General features: G+C 42.0%; 1 protein-coding gene across 6 annotated transcripts in view; it reads left to right on the top strand.

Annotated features, from left to right (window-relative positions):
• Positions 1–24924, top strand: part of ZNF462 (zinc finger protein 462) — a 116821-nt gene that overhangs the window by 34660 nt on the left and 57237 nt on the right. For 5 of the 6 annotated variants that reach the window (XM_054031669.1, XM_054031671.1, XM_054031672.1 and 2 more), the window contains 2 exons: positions 18496–18747; positions 19218–24694. In XM_054031669.1, the coding sequence (XP_053887644.1) occupies positions 18528–18747; positions 19218–24694 (5697 nt within the window). In that variant the 5' untranslated portion in view covers positions 18496–18527. Of the gene's footprint in view, positions 1–17838; positions 18298–18495; positions 18748–19217; positions 24695–24924 lie in introns of those variants that run through there. The other variant, XM_054031670.1, reaches the window with a different exon arrangement.

The following is a 24924-nucleotide window of genomic DNA, read 5'->3' as shown; positions in this document are numbered from 1 at the left end:
AACTAGAGAAATACAGACTTGGAATAAGGCATACATTTTTAACTGTGAAAGTAATTGGAACAATTTACGTAGGGTTGTGGTGGATTCTCCACCACTCACAATTTTAAAACCAAGATGGGATGTTTTTCTAAAAGATCTACTCTAGAATTATTTTGGGGAAGTTCTGTGTTCTGTGTTATAAAGGCCGGATGATCACAATGGTCTCTTCTGGCTTTGGAATTGATGAGACTAAAAACTAGAAAAATCTCCCTAACACTGGGATGTGTTGTGTTGTGTGAATAGGTTTCTAATGGAAATGGTAACATCTTTAAAACTGATCTCAAGATAGTGCTAAAAAACTCCAGAGCACAATTCTGTCTTTAGGAGGAAGGCAGGGGAAGAGATGGAAGAGACACAGTAGGTCATTTAGCCTAATTGTTATGATTCTATGAAGTTGCCAGTTCTGTGATGGTCTCCATTCTTCCTGCCAGCTTCCCCCCCGTTCCTCCCCGCCCCCCAGAAGCTGCTGCTCAATCTGCTACTGCCAAACCCTACCTAGCAATTCACTATGAATGGAACTGGCAAAGAGTGGGGAGCCCACTAGCCCCCATGAAGAAACCTGACATCTTTTCCACTCTGACTTCGGCAGTCCAAGAGCCAGTCAGTTGACTTGGCTCAGTGAGAAAGGAGCTAGGCTTGCTACCCACTCACAGTATGATGGTTCCTTCAGGAATGACATCAGCCACACAGAACTTACTCCTAGCTAGGGGTTTAGTGAATGGGAGATGGTCCTCTTCTGGCTGTACCCCTTGCCACCTGGACAGTGAAGATGTAATCTCCCTGTTTGCCTTGTCCACCCCACAGTAAATATAAATTGGAACACCTAACCTTTTAGCTTGCCCCTCTCAGACTGCGGTAGCTGCTGTTGGTGTCTTGATCTGTTGTTGGGTAAAAACCCGAAGAAGTTTTGCCATTTGATGTCTTCTCTCTAGGAAAAATCTCAAATCTGCAGCTCCCAGCAACATACATATACCGTGCTACGTTAATTTTCCTTTGTCAACAATGCAGGGAATGTCTCTGGGGTCTCGGGATCAAGCCTGTCCATTGTTATCCCTTCAGAGAAGTGCTACACCAGTAATGTGTTTGATAAGAAGAGAGAGAGTGGGGTGTGCAAGAGGGGAGGCTGTTGGGAAGTTTGGATTATTCCAGATCTGTGTCTGTGCATAGAACTTGGATTCATAGTGAGCAGACTGCAGAGTCCCAGTTTGAGTTCCATGACTTCTTGCAGGCCTCAATTCAAGTTTGCAGAAAAAGATTTGTGGGATAGCTACCTTTCTACACGATGCGATCTCAGTGGCACCTACACGTGTGGCATGGCATTATGAGCTACAAGAGCTCTGTTGCTTTGGCTATGTTGTGGAAGCAATTGTTCTCCTGGTCAATCCTTGGACCACAAGCCTTTAATGATATTTGAGAACTAAAGGTAGCTGTGAGAAAATCCCAGTGTCCAATGAAAGTGGTAGGAGTGCTTCAAAAATGGAAGCCTTTCTTGAAGATATTCTAGCCTACGCTTTCAAGAGACACGGTTCTCTCTCTCAATGCAATTTGAACCTTTTTGAATGAACAAACCATAAGGGCCTTGCTTTTTGTTTAACAGTGAATGGCAGGTGCAGCCACCAGCATTTGGAAAAAACGAACTGTTGGATTTGTTCCCACACGTTTTTGAGGGGTGCGGGGGGGGGGAAACCCAAGGATATTGGAGATGTCGATGCACAAGCAGCATGGTCTAGTGGACAGGGACCTGGAGTAGGAGTCTGGAAACCAGGATTCTGTTGCAGGCCCTGCCACTGACCTTCTCTGTGACCTTGGGCAAGTCACTTCCCCGTCTCCATCTATTTAGAGTGCAACATCTTCATGGCATGGACTATCTCTTACTTTCTGTTTTTGGATAGGTCCTACCACAATGGGGCCTCAATCTCTGAGGCCTGTAGGCTACTGTAATACAAATAATTAGCAACAGGGTAGGGGAATATTTGTAGCTGTACAGACATTATTTGATAAATTTAACCCTCTCTTTCCATTCCTGTTGTATCCTCAACAGGGTAGGATTTTTGTGGTTCTGTTCACTATTCCAAAATGTAGGCAAATATTTCAGCCTGTGAGCTAGTTGTGAATTGTTAACATGGACTGCATGGCTCGATCTTCAATGAGTTGGTGGTGGTATACGATTAGTCCCGGAGTATTGTTTCTGCTCCTTGGTTGGAAGCTTTATAAATGAGATTTCAACATGTCCCCGTGAACACTTCCGGCATGAACCGCTGAGTCAGTGAATTCACATGAATATGAAACTTTCACTTTCCACATTCTTGCAGACAAACCCAACCTCCCCCCCCCCCCCCCCCCATATGTGTATGAATGCTTTCAGGAAATGAATGAAAGGAGATGCAAATATGTCTAAGCATATTTGTGGTTTTTATTCACACAAATATTCACCAATAATTTCTGGAGTATTAGCCCATGTCTAGAATGAACTCTAAATATTTTAGAGTTTCACTTTTGATTATGCTTTACCTTTGGTATAGTGTTACAGGCTGGGTTGGCATGTAAACAAGAGGGCCCACAAAACAGATTGGTATTTACATTTGGGTCTCATACAGTTCACATAACCATCTTTGCAATGAAAGACCAGTGAATTGGCAGGCCTGAATAGAAAGTGGTGTTACTGAACATTGTGTCTGACTCGCAGTGCAATCAGTTAAGATCTTATTTGAAATGGATGCCCTTGATAATAACACAGAGAGGTCTATTGTCATTTCCTATATGGGATCATCCATTGGTCCATTTTCCCTTGTACTTGTAAGCATGCATCCAGAGCCTTAGCTGCTGTAAATAAATAATCATCAGTCCAGTGGAGTGAGGCTGACTTCCACCAATTGAAGCTCTGGCCCACATGGTTTTTTAATTCTTTATTCCTCAGTTCTTAACATGATTTTTTTAGAAATGCAACGCCATCTTAAATCCTGAGAGAGCCTATGCATAATGCATGTTCTACAGCACAATGTCACAACAATATGTGCATTACAAACCATTGCCATCTCCTCATCTGTGGCCAGTGGAGGTGGAGGGTTCCAGTGCTGTGAAGTGCTATTCAGTCTGCCAAGTGCAAGTGGTGAGGAGGAAAGTTCGGGGATTTGTTTTCCCGTGGGTGGAACATTATTTTATTTTCCAACTAGTTGCATAACCATCAATAAAACCAATCTAAGTCATACCCTTTTTGTGTTGGAATACAGTAGTGTAATTTCTGCAGCACATCCTGTTTACCGTCGTGGAACATTCTCTCTTGTTTAACTGCCTAACCCAAGGATTCTCCTCTTTGTTTTCAGAGCATCTCTCCTGAAGGTTTCAGGTACCCTGAATGGTACCGTGATGTATTATGTACTGTATGTATCTCACTGGGCTTGAAACTTCTGTTGGGTGTCCTAGTCATGGGCGTTTGGTTTGGTTTTGTTAAATGAAGAATTGCAAGTGTCATCTTTGCCATCTGACTACTGTGATCACTGTGTGAGACTTTCCTCATCCTTTTGTACCTATCTATTCTGTCTGCATCTGGTGTGCCCCGAAGACCTGAAGACTGAAGAATATTCTAGAAGAGCGTGCCAAGATAAACTACCCAAGACTGCTGCAGGGATTGTAGGTTGTATGAGACCATGCTGAGAGGGAAGGACTGAGAATGAGAGGAGTGGCCATCTTGCTAATACTAAATGGGTGTTACACATGCACATCCTGCAGAGAATTTGTCTTATTTCTGTCTTGGTGAAGGAGTTTGCTAATACTTTTGGCAGCTAAGAGTGTTTTTTTTCCTCTTCCATTGTTGAACAATGTTACAACAACCCCAGGTAGCTAATAGCACTGTGGTAACTGCAGCAGTTGTTTCACATGGAGAATTAATATTACAGCAGCTGAAAACGAGAAGGATAACCAGCACCTTGTGACCAGGGCCATGGACCAAAGTGAGTGTTCATGGGCCACTGGTGGTCTGCAGAATGATAGCTGGGAAGGTCTGTTCTATGGTGGTCTATTTCTGATTTGCATTTTTAAACTTATGATGGTGTAAAGAGTCAGACTTTCAGGCCAAAACCTTAGAAAATGCTGCTTCTATTCTCTTGGCACTTTGCTTTGTGGCTCTTCTCAGACTTATCTTCATCACTTTTAATAATTACATCTGAAAATAAAATGCAAATACAAATCTAGCGTTTTCCCTCACCGCGCCCTGTAGAGTAGTGGAAGGCAGCACTTTTCTTGGATTGATCTGAATGTCTTGGGACATATATCTTCCGGGCATTTTTTTTTTTCTTTTGGATAAGTTCCCACTGTTGATTAAGCACATTCATGAGAGCTTTCCAAAGAATCCTCTGAGACCCATCAATGCATTTTCTTTTGTTAGGGGAGGAAAAGTGAAAATCTGTTCCTGTGTTCACCTTGCCTTAAAGAAAGCATTCTCACAGGACAGATTTGTTTTTCTTTTTTCCTTAAAAAATAAACATATACATTAAAATTGAGGTAATCTGTATAATCTGAAGATTAACCAGAACACCTAAAATGAAGACAACTGAAATACCTACAGGGCATCTCTCAGATGGGCAGTCCTATAGATTTATTTTCTTTCTTTCTCCCCCCCACCCTCCTAGAGAAGACACGCCTATTTATTTTGAATAGGAGATGTGGGCAAAGTCTGAAATTGATGATGGTCCAAGGTGGCTAATAGAATTAATGAACCATTAGTAAATTATTAGCAGCTGTTTGTCTAATTCACTAGTAATGTAGAAAGATCAGCTGTGGGTGAAACATGTAAGAATAAGGAATCCAGAGTACGGTTACTTCATTGGGATCTGTCTTTCAGTTGTGATAAAATCCTAAGCTCAAGAAGTTTCAATGCAAGTGAGGTAAATAAAATGTAGATCTAGATAGAGATACATATTTAATTTTTAAATTTGTACTAATTTGCATATTTATTGTTAATGGAGTATGGTTTGGGTATCTGACCTCTAGCTTCAAAATGTTTTACCAGCTTCAATCCAGCATCCTGATCATACAAACAAAATTAACCCACTATATTCTCAAAGTAGGAAAAAATTTAAGATGATAGTGGGTCAGCTTTAATCTTGAAATTGATTCTATTTGCTTAATTTAATATTCCAATTCATTTACAGTCTCTTTATTTTTCCTGCTTTTGTATCTTATGGGTTTGTACTCCTACTGTACCTCTGTAGTGTCTACAAACTTGTAGTGATTCTGTCTTTTGTAAGGATGCAGTCAGTAATAATCTCTGATTACCTCCCTTAGCTATGGGCCTCATTTACAAAGAAAGTCTTAGGTATTTTTTCCTTTTTATGGCCTATTTCCTTTTTGGATATTTCTTTGAAGAAAGAAAAAGAAATTGGATCTCAGTGACTGACCCTCAAAGAGCTTATTTAAGGCAGAAAGGAATAAACTGGGACAGAACTCCTCCATTAGAGCTCTGGCATCTTACCTTTTTTGATATAAGTCAGTTTAAAGATGTTCCTCTTCTTAACTTGATTGTGCTTGGAGCAGTTAAGGGAGGAGGACAGGTAGCCTCTATTGGAGTATAGTGATTTGACAGATGAGAAGTGAAGTTGATGGAGATGATTTGTTCTGGAGACTGTTTTGAACAATCACCTGTGTAATGGAATGCACACGTCTTTGGCTGAAGACACCCTTTTTATGGGGCAGGGCAAGGCCATGCTGCTTTTACTTACTTTAATGTGTCCAATGCCTCTCTAGTCAAAAGATTTGCTGGCTGGAGATGTTCCATTAACCTCAGTCAATGAGCTAGTATTGTGAGCTATTACTGGCAATGCTATCATTTTTAATTTTAATTTTTTTTTAATTTAATTTGTTTTAAGTACAGAACAGAGTTTTGTTTAGTTTTGTCTAGACAACATATGGTGCCTGTGTGTTATACAAATTACAAAAGTTGACCCAAAACTTATTGCCCTTTTAAAAACACTTTACGCAGAGTCTTCCTATACCAGCTTGCAGAAACTGGTGCTGATTCACTCCTTTCAGTGAGTGGAGGCAGAAGGAAAAAAAATGAGCTGAATGAGCCAGCAAGATTCTCATGGAGTATGAGGGTCTGATGTCATCAGAACTTAATGTTTCCCTTCTCCAAGAGGTGAAAGCCGCCCCTTTCATTCTAATGCAGATTTCCTTCTCTTGAAGAGTTGAAACTTCTAGTGGGCAGAGAGTAGGGGCCACAAAGAGATCCTGGAGATGCTGTCTTTAGAGTTGGTGGAATGTTCCAACTACAATTGGCATCCACCTCATGGCACTGGGGTCATGAAACGAACCTGTTGCTTTTCACAAAGTCTTTCCTCAAGGGGCAGAGCTTTCTCTTGGACACCAGCAGGGGTTCCTGTTCATGCTAGTTCAATCTACTCAATGGCATTGGTGGTCAGTAGAGTCAAGAGTGAGACTTGATGGCTGTTGGTAACCTCCATCCCCAAAGAGACAAAGGAACGGCCCCTGACTAGATGCAGCAAAGTGGTCTTGAGAGGGCTTTTGTGTAACCCAGTGTTAACACTGGTCCAGGTAAGTGCTAATGGCAGTTTGTCAAATACTCCATCTTTTGAAGTGCACTGGGAAGTAAACTGGCTGAACTGTTTTCTCTGATCCTGCCTGAGACTATGACTAGGAAGAGATCCTTGCTGGTATTTTGCCAGAACTCAATGGGCAAATGATATTGCGTCCTGTGTTTCATTATAAACTGATCAGCAGTATGTTGCATCGACCTCAGGAAACTTGTTGGCCAGTTGGCAGAAGATTCCACTCTTTGTCCAAGGCATGTGGCATTTCAGGAGACTTTAGGATATCAGGAAATAAGCATTGCATTAAAGTAGTAGTGAGAGGAATGCTTGCTAAGATTGTGGTGAAGAGTAGAGAAATTGCTGTTTCTACCTGAGGACTTGAAGCCTAATCAAAATAGTCATCTTTAGAGACTTCCTGTTCCCTAGGGAAACTTCAGCCACTGACAGTACTCCTAGGCCTTAGACATATGACATGGGCTCTGAATCTTAGTGAGATAACACTACACAGCATATAGGCTGCCCCTTACTTGGCTTTGTCAACCAGGTTCCAATTTAATTGGACTTATTGGTGCCCTGGAACATGGCTGGTGGTTGGCAATGCTTAGGTTTTATCACTTGCAATTTGGACAGTTACAGGGTTACTTGCTAGTAACTACCCTTTCTCATCCTCCGTGGAAGGCTTCTAGACAGATCAACTCTTTTGAAATAGGAGTAATAAGATGATCAATCTTTACAGGCATCTAGAGCTTTTGGAATGCTGATTAAGAAAACCACACCCTCCACTCTAGAGGCCTCACTTAGTTGAGTTCATGGGGAAGACACTTAGTTCAGTTCATGCTCATGAAGAAAGGAGTCCGTAGAATGAAGTCTTGATGCTCTCCAGGGAACTGATCCATGTGTAGTTCTGGGTTTCAGCCCATGCTTTGAACTTCATCCAGCTAGGAGCCTAGTACTCGTACCCAACTGGGCATTGCATAGCACTTGTTAGAAACAACCCCAGGAATTTATTTAGGTGTTCCGGCCACAGTATTAGTTTGTGTCTCTTCCCCTTCCTCACATCCCCCAGTTTAGAAATCCTCTGGTAGCACTGATGCAATATAGTATCAGTGCTATATTGATGGGTCTAGATTTCAAGGTGGCAGATGGAACACTTCTCCAGCAGAACTCCCGTTTGTGTAGTCTTTGAGAGGCATATCTTTTCATTATTCTGTGTTCTTCCTTGTTGAGGATTTTTGTAAGCATCAGGACCAGATTTGAGCTCTGCTTTTTGGCTTGGAATCAGTATGCTGGCTGACCTTGGGGAAATGGAACCTCCTGTTTTATAGCCATCACAAAGTTTCACATCCCTGGGTCCATAAAATAATGTAGTATTTCAGGGATCTTTATTTATCTCACAAATACATGAGCTGGGCCTAGCTGTGTCATCAGTTTGAAGAGTAAAGTCTACATACGGCATGTGGCCTGTGTAAATCAAGCTTCTTGGATACTAAAATCAGACTTTCCTAATGCACACACGTAGCGTATCAATCATGCATCCTAAGCAGTCAGACCTTTATAACTGTGACTGGGACAAATGGTCAGATGGCTGGGTTAGGAAGTATCTGTGTCTGTCTATTGTAGGGATCACTATGAGCAGCAGAGTAACCGGAGATGAATGTACAGTTCTTCTGTGTGATGTTTCTGCCCTTCCTTATTCTTTGGACTGTTTTGCAGAGAGCATTATCCTGCTAGCTATAGCCAGTTCACCACAGAGGGAACCTGATTATATAACCTGGTAGTCCTGACTTGGGTTCACTGTTGAGTTTCTTGGCAAGACAGCAACTTTAATGAGGTTCTGCCATGCTGAAGAGTCTTGTAACACATTATGTAATGAGCTGCTAGAGGAAACTATTTGCAGGGCACAACAAGTAGTTTTATTGGTTCTACAAAACCCGGCTTTATGCTGCTGTGTTCCTGAGCACTGTCTCCAGGCACCTTATGTATTAACTATAAATACACAGAGTGTGTGCTCTTGTAACAGTTTGCATGGTGCAAATTGGCATTTATGGTGACCCTCCAACTTGCTATTAATAAAAAAGAGCTTTCAGTTGTTTTCTACGATGTGAGAAGTACACTCAGGAGGCTGGTGCAAAAAGCCAAGTCAGTTTAGTTGTTTGGCTCTGGTACCAGAGTGTTCACAGGAGGGCCAATGAACCAGCAGCCTCTTGCAAGAGAATGTCTGTTATTGAGAAGTCAGTCGGGTGCCACTGAGGTAGTCAGTTTTCCTTGAGCACTGAGCACGTGAATAGGACAACTGGCCTCATTTGCCCTCTAGATGTTCTCCATTGTCCTGTTCCTGTCATCACCCGTTCCTCTTGGGCTCTTACAAAATGTATTAGCTTAATGTTTCCTTTGGAAGATGGTTTTGTCTAATAGCATCTTCCTCTGAAAGGCACTTACTAGAATCTCAAACCTGGCTTAATAGAGTTTCCCTGGAGGGTTTTCTCCAGGAAGAGGATTCAGTACTTTTATTTATTCACCTGCTGGGAAGAGGAAGCAAACCCTCCTGTCTGGGCTTGTATAGGAGAACTAAAGGAACCTGCTAGGAAATTACCTTTTCCCCTTCTGAGTAAAGCAGTTGTTGGATCTTCTTGCAATATATGCTCAAGGAAGTATTCTACGTATTGATTCCAGGGAATTTCCTTTTACCTAGAGAGAGAGAGTGTCTCCTCCCTCCCACCCCCCTCTCCCCAGCTACAGTTATCCAATAACACAGGTAAGGAACTACCTAAATTTTTAGGGAAGAAAAAGTGCATTATATCCACATCTTTCTGGAGGATCAAATTCTTCTCATTCACCTCTCCAGACATAGGTGCTGGAACTAGGCATGTGGGGGGTGCTGCCGCACCATCTGGCTTCAAGTAGTTTCCATCGTATACAGGATTTACAGTTTGGTTCAATGACTCTTAGCATCCCTATTATGTAAATTGTTCCAGCACCCCTGTCTCCAGACCCTTTTTGGTATTGTAAGGGTAACTGTCTTCCCCAAGGCATTCTTCTGAGGGTCTTCTTTTATCCTTTGAATTACATGGCAGCGATGACTGAGATTGCAACTTTTTGGAGGTCAAACAGGCCTGAGCATCTAATTTTGGGAGACTTGTAAACAATGTTTCTGTGTTTGTTCTTGTTATGATGAAGTCTGGTTGCCCAAGGCCCGAGTTTGCACTTGGTTTCTGGCAACTGGACTTCAATAGATGAAGGCTGAGAGAGGTGTCCAGAACCAAACTTTGTAGCTTTTAATAAACTCCCTCAATTTTTTTTTTTTTAATTAAGATGTGGCAGCATATCTGCAGTCTGCCTTTAATTTTACAATTTTGAAATATCCTCCAGGAATTCAGACAGGAACTTCAGCTGTTTTTAAAGGAGAAGTCATTCTTCTTATTCATATGTTTGGAATCCTGAGGCGAAAAATCCATTGAATTATTATCATGAAAACTGCCTGTATTAGGGCAGTTCGAACTAGTAAAACCATCTGGTGTTCTCATGGAATTCAAGTAACCTATGTCTAAACACACCCCTACCCACCCACACTCCCCCCTGGTTTCTTTCCAAGTAGCACTTTGGTTCAAAATTATTTTAGATCATTTTGGGCTTTGTCTTCAATGCCAAATTAAAGTGTGTTGACCACCGGATAACTAAGAGATGTGTTAGCTGTCCCACTGTAAAACCCAAGTTGTGACAAAGCACTGTTTGTTTTGACTGCAAGGTAGCTAGGCAAAGTGAACTGTAGGTGTAGGCATGTTGTGGACCTTGCCTGGGTACCTTGCAGTAGAAACAACAGTGGATTGTCTCCACTAGGGTTTTAAACTGGGATAGTTAACAAGTGTCAGTTATCCTGCTGTAGCTGAAACCCATCTTTCTTGCAGTGAAGATATAGCCTTGGAGAACAGGTTGAGCCAGTAACACTTTATCTATTGCTCTGACCTGTTTGCAGTAGTGGTTTCTGTATGTGTGAGTGTCAAGGTCTCAAGAAGAAAACACCCTTTTCTGAGAATTTAAGTTCTTGCTCACTGAAAGGTCTAAGTACTTTATGTCCCAACTCCCAACGCTGTTGTTGTGAAGTTTCTCTCTGTCTCATCAAAATACAGTTCTCACATAGGATTTTTTTCCTTTTAAGGATAGAAGGTTTTGCAAGCTGTCTAGTAGCTTGAAAACTCTCTTATTAGCATTGCACTGACCTAATGTTATAAATGATTTGTATGTGACATGGACTCACACACTGTAAAGGGCCAAATTAAGCACGGGTATAAGTGGATGCAACTCCACTGACAAGAAAAAAGATGCAACTCAATTGACCAGAATAGAAGTTAGCTGTGTGTCTGTCTCTGTGTGTGAGTGTGCTCACATGCATTTCTTGCTCCTTGTGGAGCTTCATAGTGCCTGGTTTTTATAACAATGTAGTCAACCAGAATTTCAGCATATACTAGAAAAAAGAAGAACAGGAGTACTTGTGGCACCTTAGAGACTAACAAATTTATTGGAGCATAAGCTTTCGTGGACTACAGCCCACTTCTTCGGATGCATATAGAATGGAACATATATTGAGGAGATATATATACACACATACAGAGAGCATGAACAGGTGGGAGTTGTCTTACCAACTCTGAGAGGCCAATTAATTAAGAGAAAAAAAACTTTTGAAGTGATAATCAAGCTAGCCCAGTACAGACAGTTTGATAATAAGTGTGAGAGTACTTACAAGGGGAGATAGAGTCAATGTTTGTAATGGCTTAGCCATTCCCAGTCCTTATTCAAACCGGAGTTGATTGTGTCTAGTTTGCATATCAATTCTAGCTCTGCAGTCTCTCTTTGGAGTCTGTTTTTGAAGTTTTTCTGTTGTAATATAGCCACCCGCAGGTCTGTCACTGAATGACCAGACAGGTTAAAGTGTTCTCCCACTGGTTTTTGAGTATTTTGATTCCTGATGTCAGATTTGTGTCCATTAATTCTTTTGCGTAGAGACTGTCCGGTTTGGCCAATGTACATGGCAGAGGGGCATTGCTGGCACATGATGGCATATATCACATTGGTAGATGTGCAGGTGAACGAGCCCCTGATGGTATGGCTGATGTGATTAGGTCCTATGATGATGTCACTTGAATAGATATGTGGACAGAGTTGGCATCGGGGTTTGTTACAAGGATAGGTTCCTGGGGTAGTGGTTTTGTTCAGTGATGTGTGGTTGCTGGTGAGTATTTGCTTTAGGTTGGGGGGTTGTCTGTAAGCGAGGACAGGTCTGTCTCCCAAGATCTGTGAGAGTAAAGGATCATCTTTCAGGATAGGTTGTAGATCTCTGATGATGCGCTGGAGAGGTTTTAGTTGGGGGCTGAAGGTGACAGCTAGTGGTGTTCTGTTATTTTCTTTGTTGGGCCTGTCTTGTAGGAGGTGACTTCTGGGTACTCGTCTGGCTCTGTCAATCTGTTTTTTCACTTCAGCAGGTGGGTATTGTAGTTTTAAGAATGCTTGATAGAGATCTTGTAGGTGCTTGTCTCTATCCGAGGGATTGGAGCAAATGCGGTTATATCTTAGAGCTTGGCTGTAGACAATGGATCGTGTGGTGTGTCCTGGATGGAAGCTGGAGGCATGTAAGTGTAGCGGTCAGTAGGTTTCCAGTATAGGGTGGTATTGATGTGACCATCGCTTATTAGCACAGTAGTGTCCAGGAAATGGACCGCTTGTGTGGATTGATCTAGGCTGAGGTTGATGGTGGGATGGAAATTATTGAAATCATAGTGAAATTCCTCAAGGGCTTCTTTTCCATGGGTCCAGATGATGAAGATGTCATCAATGTAGCGCAAGTAGAGTAGGGGCGTTAGGGGACGAGAGCTAAGGAAGCGTTGTTCTAAGTCAGCCATAAAAATGTTGGCATATTGTGGGGCCATGTGGGTACCCATAGCAGTGCCGCTGACTTGAAGGTATATATTGTCCCCAAATGTGAAATAGTTGTGGGTGAGGACAAAATCACAAAGTTCAGCCACCAGGTTAGCTGTGACATTATCAGGGATACTGTTCCTGCATATACTAGGTAGACTTCATTGTGTGAAACCTGGCTTGAAGCTCATGCCACATTCAAAAGATTGTCTAAAATGTATATCCAAACACTAGCAGGGGGTGTTTAGGTCTTTTATTGCTGTTATTCAAATTGTGGTTTTATTGTTTTTTGTTCCTGGGGTATAGCGCATCTCTGATCACAATAGTTCCTTTTCCTGAAACCTTTGTTTTGTGACACTTTTGTATCTTGCTGAATTTCTTGATTATTCATGCTGTCTTATATGTTATGCCTTTTCAATATGGGTAAATTGAGATCACATAGGAAGCTGGATAAGTACTTAATGGCCAAAATGTGGTGATGCTGCATGTATGACCATCATACACAGTCAACTTGAATTGTGTTTGACTGATGGATGCAGCTATTTTTTATACATTTTGTTTTCAAAACGTAATGCAGAAGACTTAACCATTGGGTTAACATACAGGGAGTTTGACTGTCTAGTCTATACCATGTACTGAAGGCAGAATTTAGCTTTAGAGTCTACACTATATCCAAACTGGAACCCTGAATTAACTAAGGAAGTGGGCTACTGCAACCTATGTAATACCATCAAAACCCACAAAAATGAAAAAGATAAGGAAAGAAAATAGATTTTATTTTTCATTCCTAATACAAAATGGAAGAAAAAAAATCCGACAAAGGTCCTGAGAGGATTGAGGTTGCTGCTAAAGAAACCACTTTAGGTTGTCTTTGAAAGAAACCACTGACTCAAGTGAGATTGCATGGATATAACTGAGGGCACAAATTTGGTCTTTCATTTCCTCATTATTTCTATTCTGTGAAGAATATAAATGACAAGACACACCCTTTTTATAGCACCCTTCAGGCTTACATTTCTCAAGCATGTCAGCTTTTCCATTGCTAGAAAGTCCCATAGTTTTATTCAATGGGTCATTTAATCTTGGTGTTTTGAATGGTTAAATGTAGATAGTGTTTTAAAAAAATCAACTTAAGAAAATAAGATCAGAAGCCACACATGCATGGGCTAAATAAAGCATTTCACTAGTAATCTAATCTATAGTAGGAGACAGTTCTGCAGCTGTAAAATACTGGCATCTTTTAAAATCTAGATTTCTGTGTCAGGAAAAAACGTATACCCTATGGTGTTACTCGTGAGATTTCAAGTTCTATTTCTTGAAGATTTTGTAATGTCTATAATTAGGTGCTGGTGAATCACATTGCTGTAGTGTTTCATAGTTTATTTCTGGGAGGTTAAGCTCCAACAGACCAAAAGAAAAAAAAAGACCAATGCTGAGGCCTCCTGCACTTTGTCAGAGGAGAAGTTTGCTCAAATGCACGAATCCAATCTCTACTAAAACCCTTTGTTCATGCTGATCTGTTTGGCCAAGTAAAATGAGTCTCCAAGGAAATTTTGTCAAGTTGTAGCAGGTTTAGCAGCGGTGCGTCTGTAATAAACTGTACAACCCTAGGGTGGCTTTGTATCAGCTTCACCTTGGCAATAAATAAAATTTAAAGTGAACAAAATGAAAACTGTGTTTGCCTTCTGTTTGCTAGGTCTAAAGACGCTTCTGATCTTCTGAATGTTGGAAAACTCAGAAAATTGGAATACTCATTTTTAAATGTGGTGATACTAAAATTGAGCTGGATGGATGTTCTGTGTGTGCTCAGCATGACCTTTTCAGTTGTGGTTGTTCATGTACGTATTCTTAACTTGTAGAAGCACTGTTGACTCCATCTCAAAACAGAACAGATGGGTAGTCAACCCTAGAAGCTCAGTTTTGAGGTCATAATACTTTAGGCTTCACAATTATTTTGTATTTTGAAGCCAAAACCACACACTTAAAAAAAAAAATAAGTCCCTCAAAACTATTTGTACTGAAGTTCAGTTGTTGCCAAGCTCTAGGAGAAGAAAGGTAGAGAGAATGGGAGACTTCAGCCTGAAGCTTTAAAACTACAAAAACTTGGGAATCAGTTGGCTCAAGTTTTTTTCCAGTTGGAAAATCAGAATGACTCTTTTTTCATATGAAACAGCCATATAATTTAAGAAAAGGTTGCACTCTATGTAGACCAAACAAACGTAGACAAACTTAGACAGTGGTATATTTAATTTCAATTTTTCCCTAGTTGCATGAGGAGAGTAGTCTGACATTAATATGGGTATTTTAGAAGCTAGGATATCGTACTTAGCATGGTCACAAGGCATGGGTTGGAATACTTTAGAGGTCTTGCACTATGTATGGATTCCTTGAATGGTTTGTTATTTTGGGGCTTTTTGATTTTGGTTTGTTTGTTCAAAACTTTGCGTTGGTAGTTCAGAAACTTCCTGTTCTGCTTTTGATTTTGCTGATTTGGTAACAAAAATAAATAAATCTTGCTGTCACAATATTTGAAAAAAAAAAAAAAACAGATTGTGTGTTTACTAAAAAATCAGAATGCAGAAGGCAGTGTTGGTATGTGAACCTACAGAGCAAGATTTGCACAATTGTCCATCATGAGGCAGCAAAGGCAACCTCATGATGGACAATTGTGCAAATCTTGCTTTGTCTCCTTTATTTGGTGCATGTCTTGAGAGTATCAACATCTGCACTGAAAATGTGCTCTTTTTTGCTTGCTGATAGATGGGTCTCTCTCGGTTCCATATCCCTTGCAGACAAGGAAAAAAATAAAGAATGTATCACATTTCAGTTTCTTTGGATAGTTTAGCCCAAACTACAAGTTTCTGGTTTTTTCCTTCACACAGTGCTTGAATTTTAAAGAGAAATGTGTAAATAGTAAGGCAAACTGCCTCACAAAATAAGTTACATTGTGATTTCAGTGCATGCCTTGGTGAAAACATCCGATTGAAGGCCATTCAACTGTACCTGAGGATGTTTGTTCCTTTCATCTGCTGTGAGATTAACCTCTTCTATGACTCAGTGCTGCTTTTGTGGGAGAGGCCTTAGTAACATTAAAGCTAGAACCTATTAGAAAGGCTCTTTCGTCATTTTTTAAAAAAATCTGTAGCTTTTACTGATCTCCTAACCCTTTAATTTGCTTTGTAGCAGAACAAGGAGACTGCTGGTTTGAGTTTGTCTAGACAACAGCTAGCTAGCATCCTTGAGAATAACTTCAGAAAGTGGCAGAATATTAAAGAATTGTAACTTTATATAATATAGATGCTCTAACTGTGCACTGCTGAAACCATTGCGTTTATCTTGTTCAGAACCTCAATTTTTCTTCCTTCAGGTTTTTATTTTGTAAACTGGTCTAAAAGTTCCCAAAAGAGACACAGTAGCAAGCCTTTTGTTATGTTCTTTCTAAAGTGACTGAAGTTTTAAGGAAAAAGGTTTTTGTTTTTCCTCTCTTCCACACAATGGAGCTTCAGAGAACCTCTTTTAAAAGGAATAGCTACAGCCTTTGTGTTGAAGGGTGTGTCTGCTGGCAGAGTTTGCTGAAGCAGACAGGCTGGCTGGTGATTAACAAAGGTCATTAGACTTTGGAATCTGGCAAGCAGAGTCAGATGGTATGTCTTCTGTGCATAGAAGGACGACTCTCAAGAGGCTGAGGCATTCTGGAGGGTTCCTTCCCCCCATACCCCTCCCCGTTTCAGAGGGCATGCTGTGTGCTGCTTCAGTCTGTAGGACAGTTTGGACAAGTGTCTTGCTTCAGTAATACTGTTGTGCTGGAACTAATTAACACATTTATCATTCATGGGATAAAAGAACCTTCAGAGATCTTTGCAAATGATCAGTTAGGGAGAAAAGGTGCTGTTTCTGACAGGGCATGGGAACAGCTAATTCTCTGTTGAAAAAGGCAAATCATAAGAAGAAGGCAAGCAGTGTTCTTATGATGATGCTTTTTCTAGCATCAACCTAGCCAAAAAAAAAAAAAAAAAAATCGTGTGTGCTTGAGATGAAGCTCAGATAAGTGAGGCCATGTTGTGCACAAGCTAGAAGCTCTCAGCCTCTGAGTGCATGAGTTGTCTGAGCTAAAATGGCTGCCCCTAAAGCTCAGAGGACTAGGGCAGCTTAGTGAGTCTTAAAGCTTCAGTGACGCAGGAGCTCATATCTCTTGAAAGTGTGATAAACACATTCAGCAGAGCTGTGGCTTGTTTGGCTGAGATGAAAGGACTAAGCTTTGGGGGATGGGCAGTGAAAACTGGATGATCTGCTTTTCTGTGAAGTGCTCTAAATGCAGGAGTCGTCTGCTCCATGGAAAAAAATTGTTTTCAGGTCTAATGGACTGTGCTAAAGGAGACGTGGGGTGGGGCTTCACTCACTGCTGTAATTTGATCCAGAGCAGAGATAGCAACCTCTTCCACACAATTTGGTCTGGTACTTGCACGAAAAAACTTGAGAATCTTGATTATTGTGTCTTTGCTAGCTGGAAAGAAGCTGGTGCAGTGTTCCTTTTCTTGATGGGGGACTAAGGAGAAAAAGGACAAAATCCCGTGTGCACAGTAGTGTAGGTAAACATCTGGAGTGTCTGTGTGCTCAGTCTGTCCAGAATTTGACTTGACAGAAGTTTATTTTAGCAGGCTATCAGGAGGAACGTTCTTGTATGTAAAATCCTGATGCAATGCCCTCTTTTATTGCATTGACATAATATTATTGGACTTTGATCTTGCTGTAGAAGTAATTTTATATTCTACAATAAATGAATGGAATTTTCATCATAAAATATTTTGGCTGCCGTTCCCTCTATCAGACCTCTGGAAGTCCTAGGTTAATGTAGCCCAGTGGAGCATGTGGGAAACTTAAAGAAGTAATTCATTCCTTAAGATAATAAGTTGCTACTGTGCCCAAGAAACATATGAAGTAGGAGGACCTCTGTCTCTGACTTTTTCCCCCTGTGTTTATATATTCTTTCTTCTACAGCAGTCCATAAATTTTGAGCACAGAGGCAAATTCTCCCCCAGAATTATGTCTCACTAGATTAACTGGTCATGTACTGAACTACAGTACTTGACTTTACCAAGATCAGTGTGTCACGTTGTATATCAAATTAGGGTTTGTTGAGGAATCCTAGGAAGTCATGAAACTTTGGAGACTTTTTTATTCTTATTTCCATTGTGCTGTTGCAATGTTTTTATTAAATGAGAGCAGAAATCCCTTCCTCTCCCATCCACCACCCCATCAAAATCCTGATCCCAGAGACAAGGTATAACTCTGAGCATAGTTATGGGAAGTCCAGCCAAGAATGTAGCTCTCTTGTGTGTTTGGTGGAATTGTTTAGGGGTTGTGCAACAATCTATCAAAAGTTAATGTATCCAGATCTTTCACTGCCATAATGTCTCTTTTTTCCATCAAGGTCAAAACTGACTAGATGTTTAAACTAATTGAAAATGCAAGTTTCCAGTGGAGGCTTTTTAGTCTTTGGCAGTGAAGTAGTCAGTAGTTGTCGAATCTACAGGAAGGTTAGTGCTGGTCGAAAAGAGGCAGAAATGTTGTTTTCTAATAGTAAACCTCAATGCGTGAATGGCTGGAAGTAATGGAGCTGCTCAAATCACGTGTGCTTCCCTCGTCTTTATTTGAGACAGACTGTCAATGTAACAATAAGCCCATATAGGAAGAACCTGAGTAAGGGAAAAGCCAAGAAGGCATGGTCTACTGAATCAACATCCATTTGTCAGAAGGCTTGAATATTTGTAGAGCCCAGCTCAGCAACTCGTGAGCCATTTAGGTAGGACTTTCTGTTAATTTGAATTTCCTTGATGCCTTTCAACATATTGAGTAAAAGTTGAGTTTCTGCTTCTGTAATGTTAGCATTTCTGGAGGTTACTAAATCTTATTGCTGACAAGCTTGATTTTATTTATTAGTCACAGTTCACTGAATGGTGTTTCTGTAACAAGTGCTTCTCCCACATTCCTTTTCTTTCAGAATTTCCTGATGTAAAAGTATTATCCAGGACCATGGAGGTGCTGCAGTGCGATGGCTGCGATTTTCGAGCTCCATCCTATGAAGACCTTAAAGCTCACATTCAAGATGTTCACACTGCTTTTTTGCAGCCAACAGATGTTTCTGAGGAAAGTCCTAGCCAGCCAAGGTCTGGCTCCATGAATGCTAGCAACCAGACAGAGGTCGAATTTTCTTCTGTAAAGGATGAATTTACAATTGCAGATGAAATTGCAGGTAAACATAAACCCCTCTTTCTTGTTGCCTGTCTTGGCATATTTTAATTTGTAATTTTCATTAATTTTATTGTAATGACAGGAAAGTGAGCTTTGTCTAGTTACTGCCTTATCGGTTCTGATTACTGCTTTGTATGTAACCACTGAAATGGGGCTTTATCTGTTTTTTTTTATCATCAAGAATTTTAGAAGTAGGGTTTTTTTGGTGAACTTCTGAAACTAGTGTGTTTATTTAAAGAAACTTTTATTTTAGAAGTAATACATATTCCACGTTATGTCCCACATATCAGAGTTTCGCAGTAGGTACAGAAGAGAATCATAAATGAGATAGTTCAGTGCACTGCGTGCATTGGAATACTGATGTACCCAAAGGGATGTGATTTTTGTTGAATATTGTATTATATCATTGAGTGGTAGGTGGGGAAGAAATTGTATGTATTTATTTCTTGTGTTTTTTTTTTTTTCTTTTAGGGCAAAATGCAGCTCAGATGGGGACTGGAAGTTATTATAGCCATAGCCAGAGTTTTTATAGCCAGCACATGGCCCCAAATCCTAAACCAACAAATAAGTTTTTCCAGTGCAAATTCTGTGTGCGTTACTTCAGATCCAAAAACCTTCTCATAGAACATACCCGAAAAGTGCATGGCACACAAGCTGGAGGGAGCTCGGTGGGGCCGCCTGCTGCTGGATCCTTAAATTACAACATCATGATGCATGAAGGGTTTGGCAAAGTTTTCTCATGCCAGTTCTGCACCTATAAATCACCAAGGCGTGCAAGGATTATTAAGCACCAGAAAATGTATCACAAAAATAATCTAAAGGAGAGTTCAACTCCCCCTGCTGCTGCAGCTGCCATATCTGAATCAGCATCTGCATCCGTGCCGGTGCAGGAATCCTGCAAGGAGCTGCCTGCTGAAGTAGTAGAGCGTAGCATCTTGGAATCCATGGTCAAGCCTTTAACAAAGTCCAGGGGCAATTTTTGCTGCGAATGGTGTAGCTATCAGACCCCTCGAAGGGAACGCTGGTGTGACCACATGATGAAGAAGCATCGCAGCATGGTAAAAATACTGTCAAGCCTGAGACAGCAACAGGATGGAACCGGATTGCCTGATGTGCAGAACAAGAGTGCGCCGAACTCCGCCCCAAACTCCAACTATATCTCTATGAATGCTACAGGACGTGAGATGCCGAATGCCAATGTCTCAAACTTCAGAGGCTCTATGAGTAACTCCCTTATCAGACCCAATTCTTCTACATCTTCAAAGTTTTCTTCTGTGTCTTATCCTCAAATGAAGCCTAAGTCACCTCATAACTCTGGTATGGTTAATTTGTCTGACAGATCCCGCTATGGAATAGCTGACATGACAAATTCTTCTGCTGACCTGGAAACTAATAGTATGCTAAATGACTCTAGCTCTGATGAAGAGCTAAATGAAATAGACAGTGAGAACGGCTTGAACTCCATGGATCACCAGACCTCAGGAATGTCTGCAGAGCAGCTGATGGGATCTGATGGTAACAAATTATTGGAAACAAAGGGGATACCCTTTAGAAGATACATGAACAGGTTCCAGTGTCCTTTTTGCCCTTTCCTCACTATGCACCGCCGAAGCATCTCCCGCCATATTGAGAACATCCACTTGTCTGGGAAGACGGCTGTATACAAGTGCGATGAATGTCCTTTCACTTGTAAGAGTTCATTAAAACTTGGAGCTCATAAACAATGTCATACAGGTACAACATCAGATTGGGATGCTGTGAATTCCCAGAGTGAAAGCATAGCCTCCTCTCTGAATGAAAGCACAGTGTCTTATGAAAGTGGAAATATAAATGGCAGGAAGTCAGGTGGAATGATGGAATCCGTGCAGCAGCAACAGCAACAGTCACCTCAACCCCACTCGCAGCACCCCTATAAATGCACGCTGTGCAACTACTCCACAACTACTTTGAAAGGTCTCCGAGTTCATCAACAACACAAGCATTCTTTTTGTGATAACTTGCCAAAATACGAGGGACCGTCATCCAATGCTCCACAGGAGAGTGAGGTGGATGCCCATGCTGCCTCCAGCACTGTGAAGAAAAGCCAGACCTCAATTCTTGGGTTATCATCTAAAAATAACTTTGTAGCTAAGGCCTCTCGAAAATTGACAAATGACTTTCCCCTCGATCTATCACCGGTGAAGAAGCGAACTAGAATTGATGAAATAGCTAGCAACTTACAGAGCAAAATCAACCAAAACAAGCAACAAGAAGATGCAGTGATTAATGTAGAGGATGACGAAGAGGAGGAGGAAGACAATGAAGTGGAGATAGAAGTAGAATTGGACAAGGAAGAAGAACAAACAGAGCCATTGATGGAGGTGTCTAGTTCCTATGCACCCCAGCAAATGTGGGGAAGAGATACTAATGATTCTCAGAAGGAGACTAATTTCAGGAACATGCCACATGATTATAATTCCACCAATGGGGCAGAAATTGAGCTAACTTTATCTGAAGATGAGGAAGATTATTACTGCTCTTCTGTCAACATGAAGGATCATCAAGGGCCTAATGCATCTCTTTTGGGCAGCCAGTCGAGTATGTATGGATCTGATCAAAACAGTGAAAATGCAGAGTTTAATGATTCTGGACGGCTTTATTATTGCAAACACTGTGACTTTAGCAACAAATCTGCCAGGAGTGTTAGCACCCACTACCAACGGATGCACCCTTACATTAAGTTCAGCTTTAGGTATATCTTGGACCCTAATGATCACAGTGCTGTGTACAGATGCCTTGAATGTTACATTGACTACACCAACTTTGAAGACCTGCAGCAGCATTATGGTGAGCATCATCCTGAAGCTATGAATGTACTCAACTTTGATCATTCCGATCTGATCTACCGCTGCCGCTTTTGCTCTTACACTAGCCCGAATGTTAGAAGCTTGATGCCGCACTACCAAAGAATGCACCCAACTGTTAAAATTAACAATGCAATGATATTTTCAAGCTACGTAGTCGAGCAGCAAGAAGGGTTAAATGCAGAGTCACAAACACTGAGAGAGATCTTGAATTCTGCTCCCAAGACCATGGCAACTTCCACCCCAGTGGCCCGCGGGGCTGGCGTGCCTGCTACATTTAACAAAAATGCTTCGAAGAGTTTTAGTCCAGAATGTGAAAATCAGAAAGAGCCTTCAGTTAATAGCGTTGTGGTGTATGACTGCGATGTGTGTTCGTTTGCAAGTCCTAACATGCATTCTGTTCTGGTGCATTATCAGAAAAAACACCCTGAAGAAAAGGCTTCATATTTCAGGATTCAGAAGACCATGCGGGTGGTGTCTGTCGACCGGGGTTCTGCCTTGGCTCAACTGTCCTTTGAGCTGGGAACTCCCATCTCCCCCAAACTGTCCAACATGGCTTCGCAGCCACCACCTCCCCCACCACCACCACCAGACCTCACCACTGAACTCTACTACTGCAAGCACTGTTCATATAGCAACCGCTCGGTGGTGGGAGTGCTCGTCCACTATCAGAAAAGGCATCCAGAAATAAAGGTCACTGCGAAATACATTAGGCAGACCCCCCCCACAGCAGCAATGATGAGGGGTGGTGAAATGCCACCTGGCATTCAGAGGCCACCAGCATCTATGCAGCTGAACAGGGGCAGCTCTGAGAGCTCTGTGGCTCCCCTTGAGAATGAAATGTTCTTCTGTCAGCATTGTGATTATGGAAATCGGACCGTTAAAGGCGTGCTCATTCATTATCAAAAGAAGCATCGTGACTTCAAAGCCAACGCAGATGTGATCAGGCAGCACACGGCCACAATTAGGAGCCTTTGCGATCGTGGCCAGAAAAAATTGTCCAGCAGCATGCCTGCGCCCACTTCCAATGCAGAGCGGGACAAGGCTAAACTAAGAGCTCTCAAATGCCGGCAGTGTTCCTACACGTCGCCTTATTTTTATGCACTGAGGAAGCATATTAAGAAAGACCACCCAAGCCTGAAGGCCACAGTTACATCCATTTTACGATGGGCATTTTTGGATGGCTTAATAGAAGCTGGTTATCACTGTGAATGGTGTATTTATTCACATACAGAGCCTAGCGGTTTGCTCGTGCATTACCAAAGGAGACATCCTGAGCATTATGTTGACTATACATACATGGCCACTAAACTCTGGGCAGGTCCAGATCCTTCCCCTCCAGCCCTAGTGATGCAATCAGAGGCAAAAACCTATAAATGCAGAGACTGCATTTTTGAAGCATCTTCCATTTGGGATATTACGAATCACTATCAGGCTTTTCATCCTTGGGCCATGAATGGGGATGAATCTGTGTTGCTGGATATCATCAAGGAGAAAGATGCTGCTGAGAAAGCTGGGACCCAGTCCGATGAAGTCGGGACCAGGGTTAATTCTGAAGAGCAGATAACCACATCACAGATGGAACAGGATGTCGATTGTGCAGAAGATTCCAGCCTTCCCCAGGAAAAAAATGTCCAGCTGGCCTCTGCAAACCCTGCAATATCCTCCACGCCGTATCAGTGCACGGTGTGTCAGTCTGAATACAACAACTTGCACGGCCTCCTGACGCATTATGGCAAAAAACATCCTGGCATGAAAGTTAAAGCTGCAGATTTTGCACAGGACATAGACATTAACCCAGGAGCCGTGTACAAGTGCAGGCATTGCCCATACATTAATACACGCATCCACGGTGTCCTTACACACTACCAGAAACGGCATCCGTCAATAAAGGTCACCGCTGAGGATTTTGTGCATGACGTGGAGCAGTCTAATGACATGGCCCAGAATGATGTGGAAGAAACGAGTAGGATTTTCAAGCAAGGGTATGGTGCTTACAGATGCAAATTATGCCCTTATACCCATGGCACTTTGGAAAAGCTTAAAATTCACTATGAAAAATACCACAACCAACCTGAATTTGACGTATTTGCGCAGTCACCGCCGAAGGTGTCTGCATCCATGGAGCTGGAGGGTACCCCCGAAATAAAGGCTTCTCCGGAAATTGCTGCTGAGGACATCGGAGAAGTCACCGTGCCAGCTTCTCATTTCTCCAGCTCTCATCTCGTGTCTCACACGGTGTTCCGCTGCCAGCTGTGCAAATATTTCTGCTCCACCCGGAAGGGGATAGCCAGGCACTACCGCATCAAACACAACAATGTCCGGGCGCAGCCCGAAGGCAAAAACAACCTCTTCAAATGCGCTTTGTGTTCCTACACAAACCCCATCCGCAAAGGGCTTGCTGCACACTACCAGAAACGGCACGACATTGACGCTTATTACACTCATTGTCTGGCAGCCTCCAGGACGGTAAGTGACAAGCCCAGTAAAGTGATCATTCCGTCTCCTCCCAAAGACACCTCTCCTCAATTGAGCGAGGAGCTGAGGAGGGCAGTGGAAAAGAAAAAGTGCTCGCTTTGTTCCTTCCAGTCCTTTAGCAAAAAGGGCATTGTGTCCCACTACATGAAGCGTCACCCTGGTGTTTTCCCTAAGAAGCAGCATGCGAGCAAACTGGGGGGCTACTTTACCGCTGTGTATGCTGATGAGCATGAAAAGCAGACTCTAGGAGAGGAGAGAAATGATTTTGAAAAGCCCGAGGTGGAGAATGAGGCTCAGGAAATCGAGTGGCTTCCTTTCAGGTGCATAAAATGTTTCAAACTGTCCTTCAGCACAGCCGAGCTGCTGTGTATGCATTACACTGACCACCACAGCAAAGATTTGAAGAGAGACTTTACCATACTGGGATGTGGCACCCGTTCTCAGAGCTCTGCCTACCAGTGCAAGCACTGTGATAGTAAACTGCATAGCATGGCAGAACTGACCTCACACTTGAACAGTCACAATGAGGAATTCCAGAAGCGTGCCAAACGTCAAGAGAGGAGGAAACAGCTTTTGAGCAAGCAGAAATATGCAGATGGTGCTTTTGCAGATTTCAAACAAGAGAGGGTAAGAGAGAGTGTGTGTGTGTGTTCTCTCAACACCCCCCCACCCCCACCCCTCCCTGGCTGCTTATTATTAGTGTCCACATGCATGTGCTCTTTGGCAGCCAAACAGCTACAGGCAAGCAAGTGACTTAGTGTGCCGATGAGTTCTATAAATCAATGGAACGTTCTAGCTCGATTACACCCCCGCCCCCCTTCTGTATCCCTTTCCAGAGCTTCCTAGGGGATTTCTGT

This window comes from Malaclemys terrapin, chromosome 6 (assembly GCF_027887155.1).
Source record: "Malaclemys terrapin pileata isolate rMalTer1 chromosome 6, rMalTer1.hap1, whole genome shotgun sequence".
NCBI lineage: Eukaryota > Metazoa > Chordata > Testudines > Emydidae > Malaclemys > Malaclemys terrapin.
This window is presented reverse-complemented; position numbering and strand designations above follow the sequence as displayed.